Source organism: Corvus kubaryi, unplaced genomic scaffold, assembly GCF_017639235.1.
Source record: "Corvus kubaryi isolate FWS band 111438036 unplaced genomic scaffold, C.kubaryi_AGA036_p1.0 37387, whole genome shotgun sequence".
Taxonomy (NCBI): Eukaryota; Metazoa; Chordata; class Aves; order Passeriformes; family Corvidae; genus Corvus; species Corvus kubaryi.
Window position 1 is genome coordinate 3,713,706 of NW_024581129.1, and position 18,142 is coordinate 3,731,847.

At 39.1% G+C, this 18,142-nt stretch overlaps 1 protein-coding gene across 1 annotated transcript in view; it reads right to left on the reverse strand.

The window, feature by feature from the left end:
* Nucleotides 1–601: 601 nt before the first annotated feature.
* CUNH7orf50 (chromosome unknown C7orf50 homolog) overlaps nt 602–18,142 on the reverse strand; it is a 32,963-nt gene continuing 15,422 nt past the window's right edge. Inside the window, exons 3-4 of the mRNA XM_042036834.1 lie at nt 7,118–7,199; nt 602–2,739 (exon numbers count right to left, since the gene is read on the reverse strand). Coding sequence (XP_041892768.1) covers nt 2,557–2,739; nt 7,118–7,199 — 265 coding nt within the window. The 3' untranslated portion in view covers nt 602–2,556. The remainder of the gene's footprint in view (nt 2,740–7,117; nt 7,200–18,142) is intronic.

The window sequence follows — 18,142 nt, forward strand, 5'->3', positions numbered from 1 at the left end:
CTGGGTCCTCACAATCTTTTCTTTACAATGGGCCTAGCAATACAGATCCCCCAAAAATGTGGGTTCTTGCATCTCCTGCCTGTTTTGAAGATTACTTGTTTGCCCACTAGCTGAAGATTCTTGAAGAAAAGGTGTGAAGTAAAATAAATGAAATGGAATTAAAGTGCCCTTTTCTATTTGTACTACAACATCAAGTATTAGACAACTCTTAGAATATTTCATATTGAGCTTTGACATGCGAGACACAACCCCACCAAGCAGCAGTTTTACAAATCTTTTACCCAGTTTCAAGACCCCTCTGACCCTTGGACAGTACCCACACCAAGAAGCACGTGGCAGAAAGCACCATGCCTTGCTTTCTCTGCCAAACACAACCACAGCAGCAATTACCTCCAACTGTAGCTTCTGGATTTTCTGTAACTGCAAGAAGCAGAACCCCAAGACCATGATCTTCACCCAGCAATTGGTGGGACTGAAGGGAAAGCTGGAATTGCAGCTGAGGAAGAGGAGAGACAAGCAGGACCTACTCCCAGAGGTCTATTACCTGGTGCTGGTGAGAGCCTCTCAATGTTCTTCTCCAAATACTACTGTCCACATGGACTCCAGATTGACAGGCCTTGTGTGCTTTTCATATCAACTGATATAAAATTAACTATGACATTCTTGATCTACAAAGCTTCTTTTCTTACAGATTTGTCAGCATTTACACACTGTCAGAACTAAGATCCAAGAAAGGCGTATCTCACCAAATATGTCAAAATCATAGAAGGTTCCCACATTTTTGCCCAGACCTTACCTTTATCACCTTCTTTACAATTCTCTTCCAAAGTGCACTTGCAATGTGCTTGTGCTTTTGAGCTACAAGGTGTCTCAAGTGCACAACGAGGACCCAGATTTTTGTGTGACAGAGAAATCAAAAGCGGTGACATTCAAATATCTTGAGGGAGAACAAAAATTCTTCTCTGACATCTAACATGCAATGATAAACTCACAAAAAGCCACTTTGCAAACTTCATCCCTGAGAAATTCCTATTTTCCCTCATGAAAAGAAAAAAGTATCAGCTTCTGCTTGGAGTGACAGCAGGTTTTCCCAGCTGCATATTCTCCCGTGTAAAATATATGACCCAATGATCTTTACGAGTTCACTAAATGTCAGGATCACTTCTTTTTATTACAGATCCTTTACACCAGGTTTCTCACTGCAAGATCAATGCTATACAGCTCAGAAAGGCTTTGACTGTGCCCCGAGGCACTGTCAACAGCTCAGTGAAGAACCTGGACACTGCTGCTCAATTCTGCCCATTCTTGTGCTAAACTCCATCCCAGTTATTCTTTTAGAGCAGGGCATGCTGGTTTTTAGTCTTTTTTTGGCTGAAAACATCCTCCCCAGCAAGTCAAAAAGCGTAAGTTATTTGTTATTAGTAATATATTTCATACTTTTTTATGATTTGTACTAAGCCATGACTAGGAAGACTGTCAAATCCACTCAAATGCTTCTTACTGAAAAATCAGGCCTGCATATCCATAGATCCTCCCCTCCTTCACCCACCCAAATTAAAGCTGTAATTCCCAAAGACAGACACTCTTCTGAAACACCACACATTTCATATAGTTGTTATTAATAAAGTATGAACAATGTTTGCAGAAATATTAAAGAATCAGGTCAAGAACTCTGTCTGAATACCAGTGTTATTAAATAAGCCAATCATCCAACTTTTCAGTAGTTAATGTCCTTGGTTTTTACTTGAAAGCCTCATTTTCAGCACGTTCATAAGAGACAAATGTCCCATGCCAAAAGGAATGAACCTGAATTAACTCTTTTGGATGCCAAGTGCAGGAGAAGAGGAAAATGCAATATTGGCAGGCTGGATACAGCACAGTGCTTCTGATCATAGGGCAAGTTTAGCTACAGTCTGATGATTACAGCACATACAGTCAAGGATTTGATCTGTTCCCATCTGTGCATTATCTGAGTATCTAAACAATTGCCCTAATGCATCTGAAAACTTTAAAATATAAAAAGAAAACTAACAAAGCTGATGGTATCTCCAGATCACTGTGTGAAGTACTAATAAGCAACTGTGTTATACAACCCGTGTTCAACAGACTGAAAATGATCTTTCCCAAATCCAAATGACATCCTTCTGAAGCTGAAAGTGAGAGATTACAGCTGGCTGAGCACACACTGTACTGTACATTCATTTTAAAAGCTGCCATTGTAAAAGACTCTCCAGGCTTGATGTTGGGTTTCTTTGCTCTTCTTATTAAGAGCTGCAAAGTTCCTCATATTTAACAGTAATTACAGGGGGAGATGGAGAAAAACTAATGAGACAGAGAGAGGTTTCTTTTTTTAAAGAGGTGCAGTAAGATTAATAGCAAGACTATGGGCTATATATGTTATTTTTATTTCATCACCTCCAAACACGATAAATATTTTCAATTGGAAAAAATTATGAGTATAAAATTTAGTATTATCTTTATAAATCCTTTACAGCCTCTGTATGTGACATCCTCTCCTTCCCTCCACCAGACAACAATTATGACACAAAAATACTCTCAGGACAGCAGTTGCAGAACTTGTCTGATGCGCTCGCACTTCTCCAGCAGGTCTGGGTCTTCTCCATCAGAACCATCAAATTCCTTCATAAAAGCTTCTGCTTTCTGCACAGTTTTGTCTCGTGCATTGCCCTGAAGCCCTTGCAGATAATCCAGTAAAATGGTGAAATACTTGTCTGGAACCTTAAAAGAAAAAACAAAAGGAAGGAAAACCAGCTTTATTTTCTCCCCTCTCAATACTTATTTACAATCACATCACAGCAACACCTGAAAGACAACTAGGAAAACGGCATGGGCTTTGGTGTTTGCCAAAGTCCAACTCCAAGTGGAAATCCAAGTGGAAATGTTTCCTGCCAAGGTTCAAGCTACCAGGAGGGAAGGACCCTGGTGAGAGGACTGTCATGTGCTTGGATGGGCAAAGCATCTGAGAGGAAATGCTCAGCAGATGTGGAAATGCTCATCAGCAAATGCAAACACTGCCTGACAGGGAGCCCAAGGCTCTGAGGGTTGGTGGAAAAAAAAACCAAAACACATTAGCCAAATCCTCCTTTTGGAAACACAGATGCAAATCTTACTAAAATCGGTGAGAATTGCATGCAAATGTCTGAAGAAAGAATTTTGCTGGAATTCCCCTTGCCCTTACCCAAAAATTGTTTGCTGAGATACCACCCACCATTGCACACTTTGACAGAATGCTTATACAAAGGAATAGAACTTAATTTGAAAAGCAAACTGAAATTCAGACATATGGAAATAATTTTTAAATCATGCTGACTAAAACTGATAGGCTCTACCACCGTGTCCAACATTAAAAGCACTTTAGTCATCTACAATTGCCTTACCCCTGTTTCACTCCCTTTCTAATTAACTAGTCAGAGATTTAAGTTTTAGCTTATCTTGTACAACATACAATTTAAATGATCATTATATTAATCTTGACAATAACTTAGCAAAGACTTTGGAATGATTTATTCAGTACTTCATACTGAAGTGCTTTCAAAATAGGTGAGCAAACCTACGCTGATCTTAACTTTGTGTTGTGTATCTGTGGAACAGGCTCCAGCCAATAACAGGGTATTTTTTGCTGTGAATCATGAGATGTTAAAATGATCTCATCCTGCAAATATGTTTCTCCATGTTTAACTTTACACATATAACTTGACATGAGTCAAGTTAAACACATACGTAAGTATTTAAAGGATTCGAGACTAATTATTCGAGGGCGGTTTCAATTCTGCAAAGTACCAACATTTCAGAGAAGACAGAGCTTCAACAGACACTTAATTTACAACTTACTTCTCCATGGACATTTGGCAGCAGAACTTTGATCACTAAAAACTTCTATCACTCCAAAAGAAGAGGAAGAAAGAATATTCCAACACTGCCTTCATCAATCAGGGGTATTACAAAGTAATAAATCAAAACTAAAGTCTGTGTTCAGCCTCCTAACTTGTACACTATGGAAAACCTTCTAATTCTTCACACAAACACTCTTGCATTAAAGAAACAATACAGTTACAAAAGAAATATTAATTTTACAATGATTAACACTGAAATGGATGATATATGAAGCGTTGCTATGCTATACAAATCAAACACAGTGAAAGATATCTGTATTTTTGGAAGTTTTCGCTCACAGTAAGCTGGTACTAATAACAGATGAACCCATTTAGACACAAACAATTCCAGTGTGACAGCGCTCCTTTAATACACATACTCAGTACTAAGCTTTTAAAGCTCAGCAACATTTCCATGTTTCAAACCTTGGCCAAGTTATCTCTGTAATTTACAACTCTTGTTCTCAGACCTCATGGCACAGACATACCTGTGGAACTACAGTTATTATTATATCATTTAAGCTAAATGCTTGAGGGGGCAATTGAAAGCCTGCTCTAAATTTAGAAATACTAAGTGTGCAGACTTAACATGTGGCTGCCTGAAGCCTAGAAAACATTTAGCATTTGGCCCTGAGGGTGCTCAAGTGTTCAAAAAGTCTGATTTTTTCCTTTAACATAACACAGCTCTGAGGTTTATTTCATCAGGAGCTCAGAACACAGCACCCTATGGGCAAGGTAAGATCGTATTTCCTCCTGGCTTACACAGACAGTAGAGCCACAGCAAGGACTGGAACACACAAAGTACCAGCAAAGAAAGTTAATGAAATCCAAATTCTAGTTCCTCAAATACAGTAGTACAAAAGCAGTCATTTCAGGGGTCTTGGCGAGGTTTTTCAAGGAGGAACACAATCCTTGCTCCAGGGTCAGTTCAAGGCTGGTTTGAAATTGGAGATCAAGATCTCCCACCACAGCATTGGCAGTTGAAGCAAGGCTTATGGGATTTTGTTATTATTCTTTTGTTAAACTGTTTTGACCATTTTCTTGTGTCTTCTTCTCTCTCACACACCAAATCTTGCCTCTGTCCTAACTTCCTAATATGCACTAGAGCTGATTAATATGGAAATAACCCCAAGTGAAATAAATATGGAAATAACCCCAAGTGAAATAATTCCTGTCTTAGGGAAAAGGCAGGAAACATTACAAAAGAGTACCAGGAAAAGAACAGTTATCACTTTTAAATTATCCTGTGCAACTCTGAAGTGTTCAGACCTGGAGACCTGCAGACACCCACATATTTTGCAAAGCAAACACAGACACCAGCCCAGAGCAGCTCAGCTCGTTGCCTCCAGGCTGCATTTTGGGCCACCTTCTGTAGAAGCTTCAGACACCCCTCCAGGCCCTGAAGTCCAGAAGCTGAAGACTGTTCTAGTAACGTCCTAAAAATGCTGTGCCAGATGATAAAGACCAACAAATGACCTAGTGCTTATTTTATTCTGGGTGCTGGAGAAGTTTACACACCATAGGTACACAGGCCTGGCTGGGAAGCTGTCAGCCAACCACCAGATGGATTTTAAAGGAGCTTAAAAAACCATTCATCTAGCAAACAATTTCAAAACCTCAACTTATGTCTTAGAGAAAGAGGCCTATCAGTACAGGAAACTCAATTCAGGCCTTTGCATGGCTCTTCAGTAGGCATCCAAGTGACACCGTGAGATCAAAGATGTGGCTTAGGAAGGAAAGAAACTTATGTCTCCTTTTGTACTTTAGTCATGCTTGGATTACCAACAGATTTTATTCTGTAATGGACAGGAAGCTGAATTTGGGTATAAAAAAATATTCAAAAGAAGCTGGGTGTGCCCTCCCTATGGTCCTGATGAAGAAAGAGACTTCATCATACGCTTAATTATCAGCACTTGAGCAGTTGTACTAACTTCACTGAATCTGGATGCAGATGTTAATCATTCTCTGAAGCTCATATTCAATGCTTCTCTGATTATTAAACTACAAAATATGTGAATTTAAATTAACCAGAGCACTTCCATCAGAATTTAAAATAAAAGGAAATTTCATTTCAATGTTGAGAAATAAGGAGATAATCTGTGTTTTGATACATAAAACAAATGCTACTTACAGTTCATTGTGTCCCAGTGTATTTCAACACAAACCCCAAAGTAAACAGGTAAAAAAAGCAAAATCATCCCTCTGCCTGCCAAACAATTTCTAGGTAGCTTTGAAGAGCATACATTGATTTTGAGAGGTTGATAAAGACTTTTAAAGGAGAAACTTAAAAAACAGAAGACAGAGCAAACAACGCAGAAACCAAAATCAAATTTGTACTCTGCAACTCATCTTTTTAAAGTATTTACACCATGTGAACATTTTTGCCTTCATGAAACTCTGCTGTTAATTATCTGGCTGTCTAAAAAGGTAACACCCAGAGTCAGGTGATTGGCTTAAGAGCTGCTGACTAATTTGAGTCAGGAAGATTGGTATGAGTAAATGTTCAAGTGCACACAAAAAAATCAGCAAAACCTAACTGAATATCAACAAAATGAACCAATAAGTTAGGCACTGTGCAAATGGGCAGATGTTTGTTCTATTGCACAACAAAATGAATGACCTGAAATCCTCATTTGATACCACAACGGTCAGACACTTATTGGAAATTCAATTTATGTTGTTTTTTAAGTTATGAAATGAATGGATTTCTGTATGGATGCAAGCCTGGCTTCTGGTTATACTTTATGCTCTTCACAATCAACATCGGGTTTCACTTATATTTAAATGAGAGAGCTATTTTAACATCTTGGCAATATGGATGTACATCTTCTGTGGAGCCAGAGATATCTGAAACAATATGAGAGCTGCGGTTTGCAGTATTGGGTTCCACATTAGGAAATTCAAATTAAGGATATGACTCAAATTCTCAGCAAAATCCAGATTTAAATAAAACATGAATCTGCTCTCTTTATGCTTGATATCCATCAAGTATAAAAATCTAGCATACACAGGACAATGAACACCAACAAAATAAAAAGATCAATGATAAGCAATTAAAATGCTTCAGCATCTTGGTTAAAAACAAACTAATTTGTAAATTATTAAAAAATTATGAGACAAGTGCATGGCTAGTACTAGGAAGTTTTGGTTAATAAAGAATAGCTATAACTAATGAATAAGACTATGTCATGTTTGTTCTGAGAAAAAGCAGCATGAATACAAACCTTGTCTTTATCATACATGTGCAGGAGAAGCCACGTCTGTCTTGTCTTTTGAAACTTCCATTCTTCTGGGTTTTTAGACCAGCTGTAGAAAATAAGGAAAAAAAATTGCTTAAACTGTGATATCAAACCATTCTTTATTTAGAAAATATTCCCTACAATTCTTCCAAGTGACTCTTTGTATGCACGACACGGAGTTTCATGGCACTGTGGGACACAGATACTGGCACGTGTTTTGTACAAGGCCACCTGGCTTCTGTGCCAAAAAATCATAGGAAGATATCATAGCCAAGAAGGTTATAAATTTTCCTCAGAAAGCAGTGATTCCTTGAAGTTAAATATCAAGTCCCACTCCCCAGCTTTGGCCCATCCTTTAAGAGAGGTCATTGCCCTCGTTTGACCAGGACAACTGAGCACCCCAAATCTTTACCCCTGCTGCAGGGCTCAGTATCTGGGGAGGTGGAGGGGACAGGAATCAAGTTTGGGCTTCAGAAAGTTGGTATTTCACATTTATCAGAAATTTATATGAAATTAAGCAGCCTCTGAGAGACTTGTGCTACAATGGTCACCTCAGCAATGGCTGCAGCCCATCACAGATGGCTCTTCTAGAGCAGACAAAATTCATCCTTCAGGAGCAAATGTTTTAAGGCTTGGGCTTGTCTAAATGTGTGACTTAAATGCTTATATTTATAGGCTGGAAAAATGGGGGGGTTATGTCTTTCATGAGGAATACTTGAATACTGTTAAAAGTGAGAGGCTAAACAAATTATTAACATCTGCAAATGTTTTTTGGCTGTTCAGCAAACACATTTTCAATATGCAAAATTTTAGCTGGGTTAAAATAGCACATTTATGTGCATCTTGAACATGTTTTTAAAGCTGGTATATTCTGGTTTAGATGAAGAAAGAGGCATTTATTTCTATAAAAAAATGAGCAAACCAGTAAATCTCGCTATAAAATGAAGACTACTTTTTAAAATTATGTGCTTGAAAATATGTATTGTAACACATACAAAATCTGACAGTATGCTAAAGTATCACTTGAAAAGAAAGAAAAAAAATATAAGGAAAAAACCCAGAAACTTTCACATTTATTTGATTTTTCTCTAAAGAAAAGTAGGTCTCCAGAGGGTAGCATGCAAGATGCCATTAATGTTCCAGCTTGTTTTACACAGCAATAGAGAGCACAGAGATCAGTTGAAAAGCCAGCTGGGTAGGAGAATTAGTATTGTTTAAACACTGTCAAGTCTAATAAAGCAAAAGAGTCCTCATCTCTGGTGAATGCTGCACCAGCAAATACATTGTTCAGCCAATTCAATGAAAGAGAACAAAATGAGACAACAAATTTGTACAGAAAGGTTTCATGGAAGCCTCTGAAGAAAATCTAAAGAAAAAGATTATTGTCTTGATGTTCAAATTCAAGATAAAGAACCACAGCTTATCATTAGTTAAACATAATAAAATAGCTTATAACCAAAATATAAGGTAGAAATCAGACAATTAACAGTAAACCAGGAAGGACAGACAAAACATGAAAAACCACAATATATCATCCTTTACATGCTCAAGTTAAACCTACAGATGAGCTGATTTAGAGGCTTCTTTTGGAACTCTGTCAATAAATAGGCAGAAGTTTGAAAAACCAATATTGCACAAAAGCAAAAGGCCAAAAAGCTGACTGAAAATGTTACAGAATTAAATAAAAAACTACTATTATGGTGAAACCATCCCTTCTCCCACTGCCACCCAGCTAGAAACCACAGTACTTGCAAAGCAAAATCACACAACCCTTGGTGTCACTTGTCTTTGCAGCAAAGTGCCCAACTGGACAACAAATGGCACCACCTGAAGTGAGAGGAGCCAACAGAGAATGAGGTAAAAAAGGCTTTTCTTGTGGGTGCAGTTCGTGGGGTCAACAACCACCTGCTCATCTGTACCAGGCAAACACAGCAACTCCTAACTGAGCAACTGGGACTTCTGCCACCAGTCCTTCACAAGAAACAAAATAAAGCAATGACAGCACTTGCTGATTTTTTTAGCGTGTTCTTTCATGAGGTTCATCCTCAAGAAGAAGGAGGTAAGTTTAAAATTCTTTTCTACATGAATAAAGCCTGGAAACAGTTCACATTACGGTCTTTGCAAGGTGACAAGAACAAGCTGAGTGACAGATCTGTGACTGCATCCCAGGAAAACAGGCCCTCTGCTAATGGAAACCTTTAAAATATGTCTATTTCTCTAAACCATTCTATGTATTTCAACCTTTGTGATGATATCCATTGGTCAGACACACCACAGAGTACTCTGAATCTTCTGCTCTCTGCTAATTTTATGTTTCTATCACAGTATCACCTGAGTACTGTTGGCATTAAAACTTGAAAAATACAGCCTGATTTCATTTAATCTCCTATAAAACTATAGGATGTTAAAATATCTTTATTACCTAGTTTATAAACAACTGAGACCAACAAATGAGTGCACTATAAGGTTAATTGCTCTTATTAACCTATTACCAAAACCATATGCTCTCTTCTACGTGTTAAGGCAAGTGGTTGTACTCCTGCATCCAAGACTCCATATGGACTTCCACTCCTGTGAATTCTCTTGTAGAAACAAACAAAAGCTTTAGTATGTCTTCCTGAAAGGTTCTGCTCTGTATACACCACAATAATTCACATAAACAACAAATACTTTACCATAATCAACTGCAGAAAGTACATTTGTGTCCATTAGGGCACCAGAGCCTCACAAGCCATTTCTTTCATTTTGTGACCTGTCCTATTAGAATCAAACACTAAATTATTACAACAAGAAAAACCAGTATTTTCCTTAATAGCTATAGGTGTACTTGTATTTTCAGAAAATACTCCTAAGTTTTTAACTGGTACGCCAACCACGGCTGTATCAACAACTCCTGTTTCTTCCTCTTCAGAAAAATGGTCCTTCTCTTGACCCGAATTCCTATCAAACTGTGGGCAAAACACTCCTGATAATGGGTGCACAATCTTTAATGCAGATACCATGACAGTTGCTCCCCCAAACAGTTATTAAAATAAAACTTTTCCACTGATTCCTCTGATTATGACAGCTTTTTCCTACTCCTGTGACAGCTTTAAAATCTATGGAAAGTATCGCTCCATGACAAAGTGAGAGCAGTATCTCTTTTTATCAGGATGACATCATTTGTACATTTTTAGAAATGCTCAACTTTTAAACTAGAGAAGTTCAACCCTTGCAACACACGAGAGGTCTCATTTTGCTGTTTACATGCAGATAAGCTTCCTTGACATATTACAGCAGGAGAAAAGGCTTTTCCTTTGACTGATCAAATATACAGAGCAAGACCAACTACGTTACAGTTAAACCCCCTGTTTTTATAGACAATCACAACCTCTTTCGCAGTTTGAATTCACTTGGTAGCTTCTAGAATTATCTGTGTGAGGATCTAATACAAACTATGGAATTGGATGAAAAATATACATGTGTAAAACATGTATTTTTCCAGTGTGCCTCGGGCTAATTTTCAATCCATTGTACAAACGCTAATCGCCTTCTTTAAACAGCTAATGTTTGAATCTTTCTCATGAGCTCCCGCTCATTGAAAAAACACACTGGTTGACTTTAGTTAAAGAGAACTTAAATGTTTGTGCAAATGATCATCCTAAATGGCTTTGAAATTGAATAGACAGAGGAAATGAATCAAATAAATCAAGCAGCTTAGGAAATTTTACATTTGGGCTTTTGTTTTTTAGCAGGAGAGTCTTATGTAGAAAAGCTGCCCAAGATTCTCATTAGTCTATCTCATAAATGACTTTTAGTGTCTACAGGCATCTCCCATAAATCTATTCCCAAAACACAGAAATTGAGGCAGTGTAAGTAGGCAAACAGAAGGCAACGGGTGGTGTGCAGGGCAGAGCTCTCGCTGGGATGTCCAGGGAGAAGGAGATGGGGAAGGGAAAGCAGGAAAATTGGTTCCAGAGACACAGTATGAGAAAAACATTATTGTTTTAAATTGGATTCAGGAAGTCAACACAATGCATCTGCTGAGACTACTGGCCAGGACAAAGCTCTCCAGAGCTGTCACAACTGGCAAATAATCACTGAGTGCAGAAAAGCTCTGTGCTGAGAACCAACCCTTTTACTGATTCAACCTGAAAAAATTATCATTGGGTAGGAGACAAGTTTCAAGAAAACAGAAAGACTAACAGGGATGTGACTGCTGACACCTTCCAGAGCACACGAGAGCACTGCAGCTTGCCAGATGCAAGGACACGTAGCCTCACATACATCCACTGCTCCAGGTGAGTGCCCCTGGCAGAGCAGCCCACCCTGGATACACCTTTCAGCCTGGCTATCTATCCAAGGAAAAGCAGATTGCCACCAAATTGGGATTTCACCAGCATACAGCCCGGGTTTAGCATCAGGGAATTAACTTGAAAGGTTTCTCCAGCCCTGAGGACCAGCTCAGAGCACAGCCTCCTGCTGCTCTCCTGTGATTTATCCCATGCCTGACATTCCCAAGTTTCCCTCAAAGGAGAGACAAAGCCATGGGTCTGGCCCATTACAACAAAGTCAGGGCTTAAACTGAAAAGATCTATGGAAAACGTTAAAAGCAGCATTCTACACTACACAAAAATGGTCCCATTCTTCCCACCTCATTCATCTGGGTTCTTTTCTGTGCTGATACACCAGTTATTCACCAGCCTGCAACCTGTCCTTAAGGATCACCTGTGTTCTTCTACAAACCCCCCAAGGAAGGCTGAACAGGAGTTATGGCACACGATTAAGGCTTGCAGGAATCAGGTTAGGTGCATTATTCCCCAAACTCTCTGCAAACAGCATCATTTCTGAGCTCATTGCCCTACCTGTAAAATGTGGATAACAGGTGTTTCCTCAATAAAGAACAACCATACTCCAAAAAATTCCCTTAAAGATATTTAAAGCCTTGCTGAAACACTTGGCACTCAAGGGATCTGCTGGAATATTTCACAGTGCAGTGCATACAAGAGCAGCCCCTTTAAAACCCCATGCCCTGGTGTTTAAGGCAACTCACTGCCCTTATAAGGCCCGAATTTGGAAACTCTGAATGCTGTTATCAGGTCAGTCCAGAGGTGAGCCCAATGCACATATGGCCAACAGGTGAGCAGGGAACACTGCACCTCAAAGAGGCTCCCTGGAACCCCTGCAAGCAGCATGGAGGGAGCAAAAATTTGGCATAAGCTCGCTCTTGTGGGAGAAGAGGCACTTTGTGGATGAAGGTTTTATATAGATATATAAAAAATATATGGATATGCATGGAAGCTTAACATATGCCCCAACAGTGCATAGAGTGAAGCAGGAATAATAATTTTTCCTCCAGTTATAACACATACAATTATTTAAAGGGAAATGTAAAAGTATTTATTTTTATTGGGGGTACTCAGAGTTTCTTCTATTTCTCTAAGGGGCATTTAAAAGGGATTTACTTTTACAAAGGTGTTTTTTGAAAGTCTGGTTTTCCACACAAAACTGCATGCCCAGAAAGCTGCCTCATGGTGAACTTCATCGCTCAGTCCAATGTAAGAAGAAATGTCAGTTCAGGTGCATGTGATGCTGATTGTCCTCATTTGGAAAGAACAGGCAAAATTTAAATTCTGAATAGATTTTCAGAGACTAGACTGGAACAGCTGTAGTTAAAATCCTGGAAGCATAGATCTGTGGCAAGACCCAATATTAGGCATAAGAGACAACTGTAGCCTTTAACTGTGTTTTTCTCATGTTATGGATGAGTCTGTTTATTTCCCAGCTCCTGGAGAAAGTTAATATATTTATGCTGATATTCTCAAATCCAGTTTGGAATCTAACTAAATTGTGACTCAGATAAAGGTTTTCCTTATTTTCTTGGAAGAGAGAAAAGACACTAATGGAGCTCGTTTGCCAAAAGAAAACTTTCTAAAATTGTCAACAGATTTTAGAATCGGTGCCACATTTTTGGTTGAAAATCCTGGCACCATTTTTCAATCTGTGGTTTAAAAACATTTTTTAATATATTCTTCCATCTGGTTTAGACACAGTATAATAACTATAGACTTGTGAAAAGGCAAGAGGAGGAAGCTTTTTTTTTTTCAATTTAGGAATCACACATGCAGGAAAAAATAAATGTGCTTTTAAGTGTCCCATTTTCATCCTGATGTCCAGCATTAGGACAGATTGTATCTGTACAGCAAACAGGTCACAGGATTTTCTTAGAAAGTATTTATAAAGTGAAAGGAAGGGGCCTTTGTGCCATAAAGCCAAGCTTTGATTAAATCTACATAAAATGTTCATCACAGCTTATCTTTTATTCTACGTACTTTTATCACTTGCCATTATTTGTAACGTTTTATATTATGTTTGCATCCTGCAGCTTCAGCCAAGCTAGAAATCCTCTTCCTCCCCCACCACAGGCTCTGTTCAAACACAACGTGAGACGTTCCCTTGAAAAGCTTCAAGTGTAAACAGATGAGACAGATGACTGGTGGGAAGAAAAGTTGACCCAGAAAATTGTACCAATGCCTCAAAACCATGCAGCAGGTCGTGAGCAGAGCTCCTATCTCTTACACCTGGAACAATACACGTGGGGTGCTTCCCTGTGATTCAGCTTCTCATAGACACCAACCCACCTGCAAATGCCAACAGCATTCCACTGGGGGAAAAAACCTTCATAATTTCTTTAAAAATTATTGTCCTGATACAGTTATTTACTTGCTGATATCTGCATTAGCCCACCTGCAGCAAAACTGCATTTTGATTTGAAAATATATATATATATATATATAGCAGTAATAACATGCTGAGAACTTGCTGTTGTTTTCAGTAATAACAAAAAGGTCAGGCTTGAAAGCCCATAGCTACTACTACTGTATTTCTAAGCTAAATGTGCTTTTTATTTTACATACATTCATAAAAAGAACACAAAGCAGGAGTTGAACTATCACCGAAGAAGAATAAAAAAAAAAATTTGAGCCCTTCACAGCCCTGCAAGGAATATACAACCAAGTGCTATCCCAAAGTCCCATCTCCTCTCCAGATGTCCATCTTTTCTTGCACTTAATTCTGGTCACACTGATGCCTGAACCAGAAATAAGGGAAAGGGAAAATGAAAACAACTGTTATGCCTCCCTCCCATGAAGAACATCCTGGGGGGTACGAGGAGATAAAGAGGGCCTCACACTCTGTATGAAAAGCATGTAAGGAGCCAGCTGCACGTAAAATCCTTTCCAAAAGTTGGCAAAAGTCCATTTATATAAATGCTTTCTGAAGATCAGATGGGGGATATGCTACCCTCATGCTACCCAGAAAAAACAAATATGGTCAATTCTCTTCTCCCTTACTGTTACACCAAAAAATCTCTGACTGTGGTACAGAACACTCCTGCAAGGGCACAGATTCAAGCTGAGTAGCTCATTTTCATTGCTTTTAAAATTTTAAATCAGCTTCTAAAACTTTAAAGGTTCATACAAACAACAAAACAAAACAAAAAAGCACACCAGCACCAAAAAAACCCACAAAAAACCCCCCCGCAAAAAAAACCCCAACAACAAAAAGAACAAAACAAAAAAAACCCCCAAAACCCCAATAAAAAACAACAACAAAAAAAAAACTCCAAACAACAAACCACCCAAACTTTTGGGTTTTATTAATAAAACACAAGAAGTGTATGAAAGTGTCATGGTTTTCCATATAGCAATGCTAAAAAAAAAAAAAAAAAGCTGGAAGAGAAACAAACTTCATGTGAAACTTTATCTGTGAAAGTTTTTGAGGAGGGATGAAGAAATGGCCACTTGGAGGAGGATTTGGATACTGAAGATGTTGGCTGATTGATTTTGCTTTGAACCAGCCAGGACACCCAAGAACCAATTTATTGCTCGTTACACTGAGTACAGGTTTGTGTTCCTCAGCTCTGCACGGGCTGTTTCAGGCTGCCCTGAGGCTGCAAAGTGATGCTGGCACCCTGGGAAGGTGCCTGATGCAGCTGGGCCACTGATCAGCAGCACTGCTGAAAATGGGCTGTCTTTTTGTACCCAGATGTCTTCGATTTGTCAGGTTGGGTGTTCCTGAAGGCCTAAGGGATTTCCACAGCCAACAACTGCTCTTCTGCAGTTCCAAAGTCCAGAGCAGCATTTCACTGTACCAAGAAAAGCAGTGCTCTCGTTCTGCTAAGGAGATGTCAAATGCTGAGCTGCCCTACATCCCAGAACCAGGCACGCTCTTCCTTTCTGGCTCAGCATCCAGCAGATCTAGTCCCAGCTGCAGGGAGCCCAGCTGGCCTTCTCTCCTCCCCACAAGATTCAAATCCTGTTCTGCACGTTTCCCAATAGGGTTTCCCCACCTCCTTGAGGAACAGGAGCTGCTTAGAGGGTGGACCATGGTCTCAGTGAACCTGAGGGGTGAAACCCAGCCCAGCTGTCTGGAGGATGGCCAGGCAGCAGCATCTGTGAAGAGACACCACCAGTGTCCTCTCCTTGCCTGACAACCCTGACAAAGAACTGGCCTCAAATCAATCCCATCCCTTGTGGTGTCCAAGGATTCCCTCATGCACCCTCCAGGAAACGGAAAATCCCTCCCTCAGATGGAAGCTGAACCTTGAGCCTGTGTTGCAGGACTGGCCTTGTAACTCCTCTACAGAGCTGGCCTGTTCTGGTGGCCATGTCCTGCAGGTATGCAGCTGCCAAACTGCCAAATATTGGACTGTCAAATTCCTACTGAGCCCCTTTACCAAAGTGAGCTCTCTTAGGACAGTACTGAAGAACTGCTATTTATTAATTTGGATACCAGCCCTTGATGCACTGTTGCAGCAATTACATTTGTGGGCTTTTTTAATTTTAAATGAAATCCATGTGTTTTTATTACTGGCTAGTTAGGCAGAGTTCATTTTTGCTACTCAATGTAGCCCTCTTCAAATGACCCATCACACAAGTGGCTCTTACGGTGCATCTGAGAAGTACCACAATTTGGGGCTATTCTGGACCAATGACAAGAATATAAATAGAAGCCTTAAAAAAACCCCAAAACAAAAAAGACGTCAACCATCCTTGTCATTTGGTACATCCCAATTTGGACATCCCACGGCTGCATTCATTAGGAACTATGGCAGAGGCGGATGGAGATGGAGTGTTGCAGACCCCATGGCATCTGAATCTCCCAAGTTGTAATCTTACAGAATGATTTACTCTTCTTTTTGCAGAAGAGCTCTAAAAAGGGACAACATCAAGATCAAGATCAACCTAAAAGCACTCAGCAGTTCACAGCCCACTCACATTTTTTCAATTTAGCTGAGATATTCAGCTATCTCTCACTGCACAATAAAATCTGCTGTCACACCAAGGTGTTTAGGACAGTGTAAGATTCCCCTCTTCTAATACCCTGTGACATGTGTTGCACTACTAAGATTTTAAGTCGTGTATGCTTAAAGAAATGGATCTACCAATTACTGCTTCCTGCAGATGGCTCTCATTCCAATTCAATTTCACTCATATGAAAGTAATTACTGATACCTTTTTAGGCATCATCATATTAATAAATGTGTGAAGGAGGAGACAAGTTTTATTAAGGATCTAGTTTTATTATTTCAAAAATATTTCTTGTTATTCTAACTCTGGTTAGGAAGCCTTGACAGCTCCCTGGAGCTAATTGATTAATAATCATTGCCAACAGCATTTTAAATTTTAATTTTGGCTTTGGCTGACTAGTCTAAATGATTCCCTAGAGCTACGAAACTCCTCACCACTACTACGAGTATTTGGGCACTGGATGAATAGTTTGAATGTGTTTGAGGAAGTGAGTAGCGGTGTTAATTCTCCCAGATCTGAATTTTATGACACAGAGAAAACATAAAAACTCCCTTTTGCGTTTCTGCCATGTCAAGAACCTAGTCTGAATGGAAGAAGATGGGTGAGCACAAAATGCCTTTTCTCAAAGCCAGAAGGAGGGTTAAGGATGAGATGCCTGGGCTTGGAGCCAGGAGTGAGGCAAGGAGTTTGGGGAGCCTGGGGGGAGCAGACTTCAGAAGCTTGGAGAAAAAGCTGTGCCTCACACTCCCTCAATGCAAGCTCACTGCAAATGAAATTTTCCCAAAATAAAGCAAATAAACCTTGCCATCTGCTTTTAGTTAAAAATATCAAGAGGTAGTTTGTTGTAATATTTATATGTGAAATGGATTATTTTAATTATTCTGGTTTTATTGGACCTGAACAGTGCCAAATTCTCCCCCAAGACAAATGGAAAAGATCAAAGTGCTTGTGTGAGGTTTTCAGTGAGGACTGAAGATGTCTTCTTACTGTCAGGATCCAGTCCTGAAGCAGACTGGTCTGTTATTAAAGACTTCTGAATCTCCCTAATATGTCTCACAAGGTTTCTAAAATTAGTATCAGATGAAATAATATATTAAAGCTGCTTAATTATTTAATCATTCAATTAGATACAATCTCTTTTGTATAATACTATGGAAAGATGAAAGCCGGATCTCAGTGATAAATATCTAATGGCTACATTTAATAAACTGTTAAGAAAATTCATTTATACTAAATTTTATTTTACTGGAAATGAGTTATTAAAAAAGGAGACATTAAATTTCCTTAACCAGGTTTGGAAATCAAGATGTTCTTTTACGGGAAAGAGAATCAGACAAAGAAATCTTAACTATTTTTACCTGAGTATTCATGGATTTAATGCGTGTAATCTAATTTTCCTCGTCTGAGGAAGCACTTTACAGTCCAGCAGTTAATTACTAATACAACTTATAGTTGTGACTACATATATGTGAAGAATTATGAGAAGTTGTAACCATCCTGCTGATAAAATTATCAATAAATAAAAGCAAACTAAATTTTGGAAAAAAAAAACCCTAACAATTCACCAACAATGCACTGGAAGCCTCCTCAGGCATAAAGTCATCTGAAGTATCACCATACATCCATGGCAAAGCTGGGAATTTTTGTTCCTAGTTCTATCAGCAGCAATGAAGTGGAATAAAGCTGTTCTGATCACCTGCAGCAATACTGGGAAGGAGCA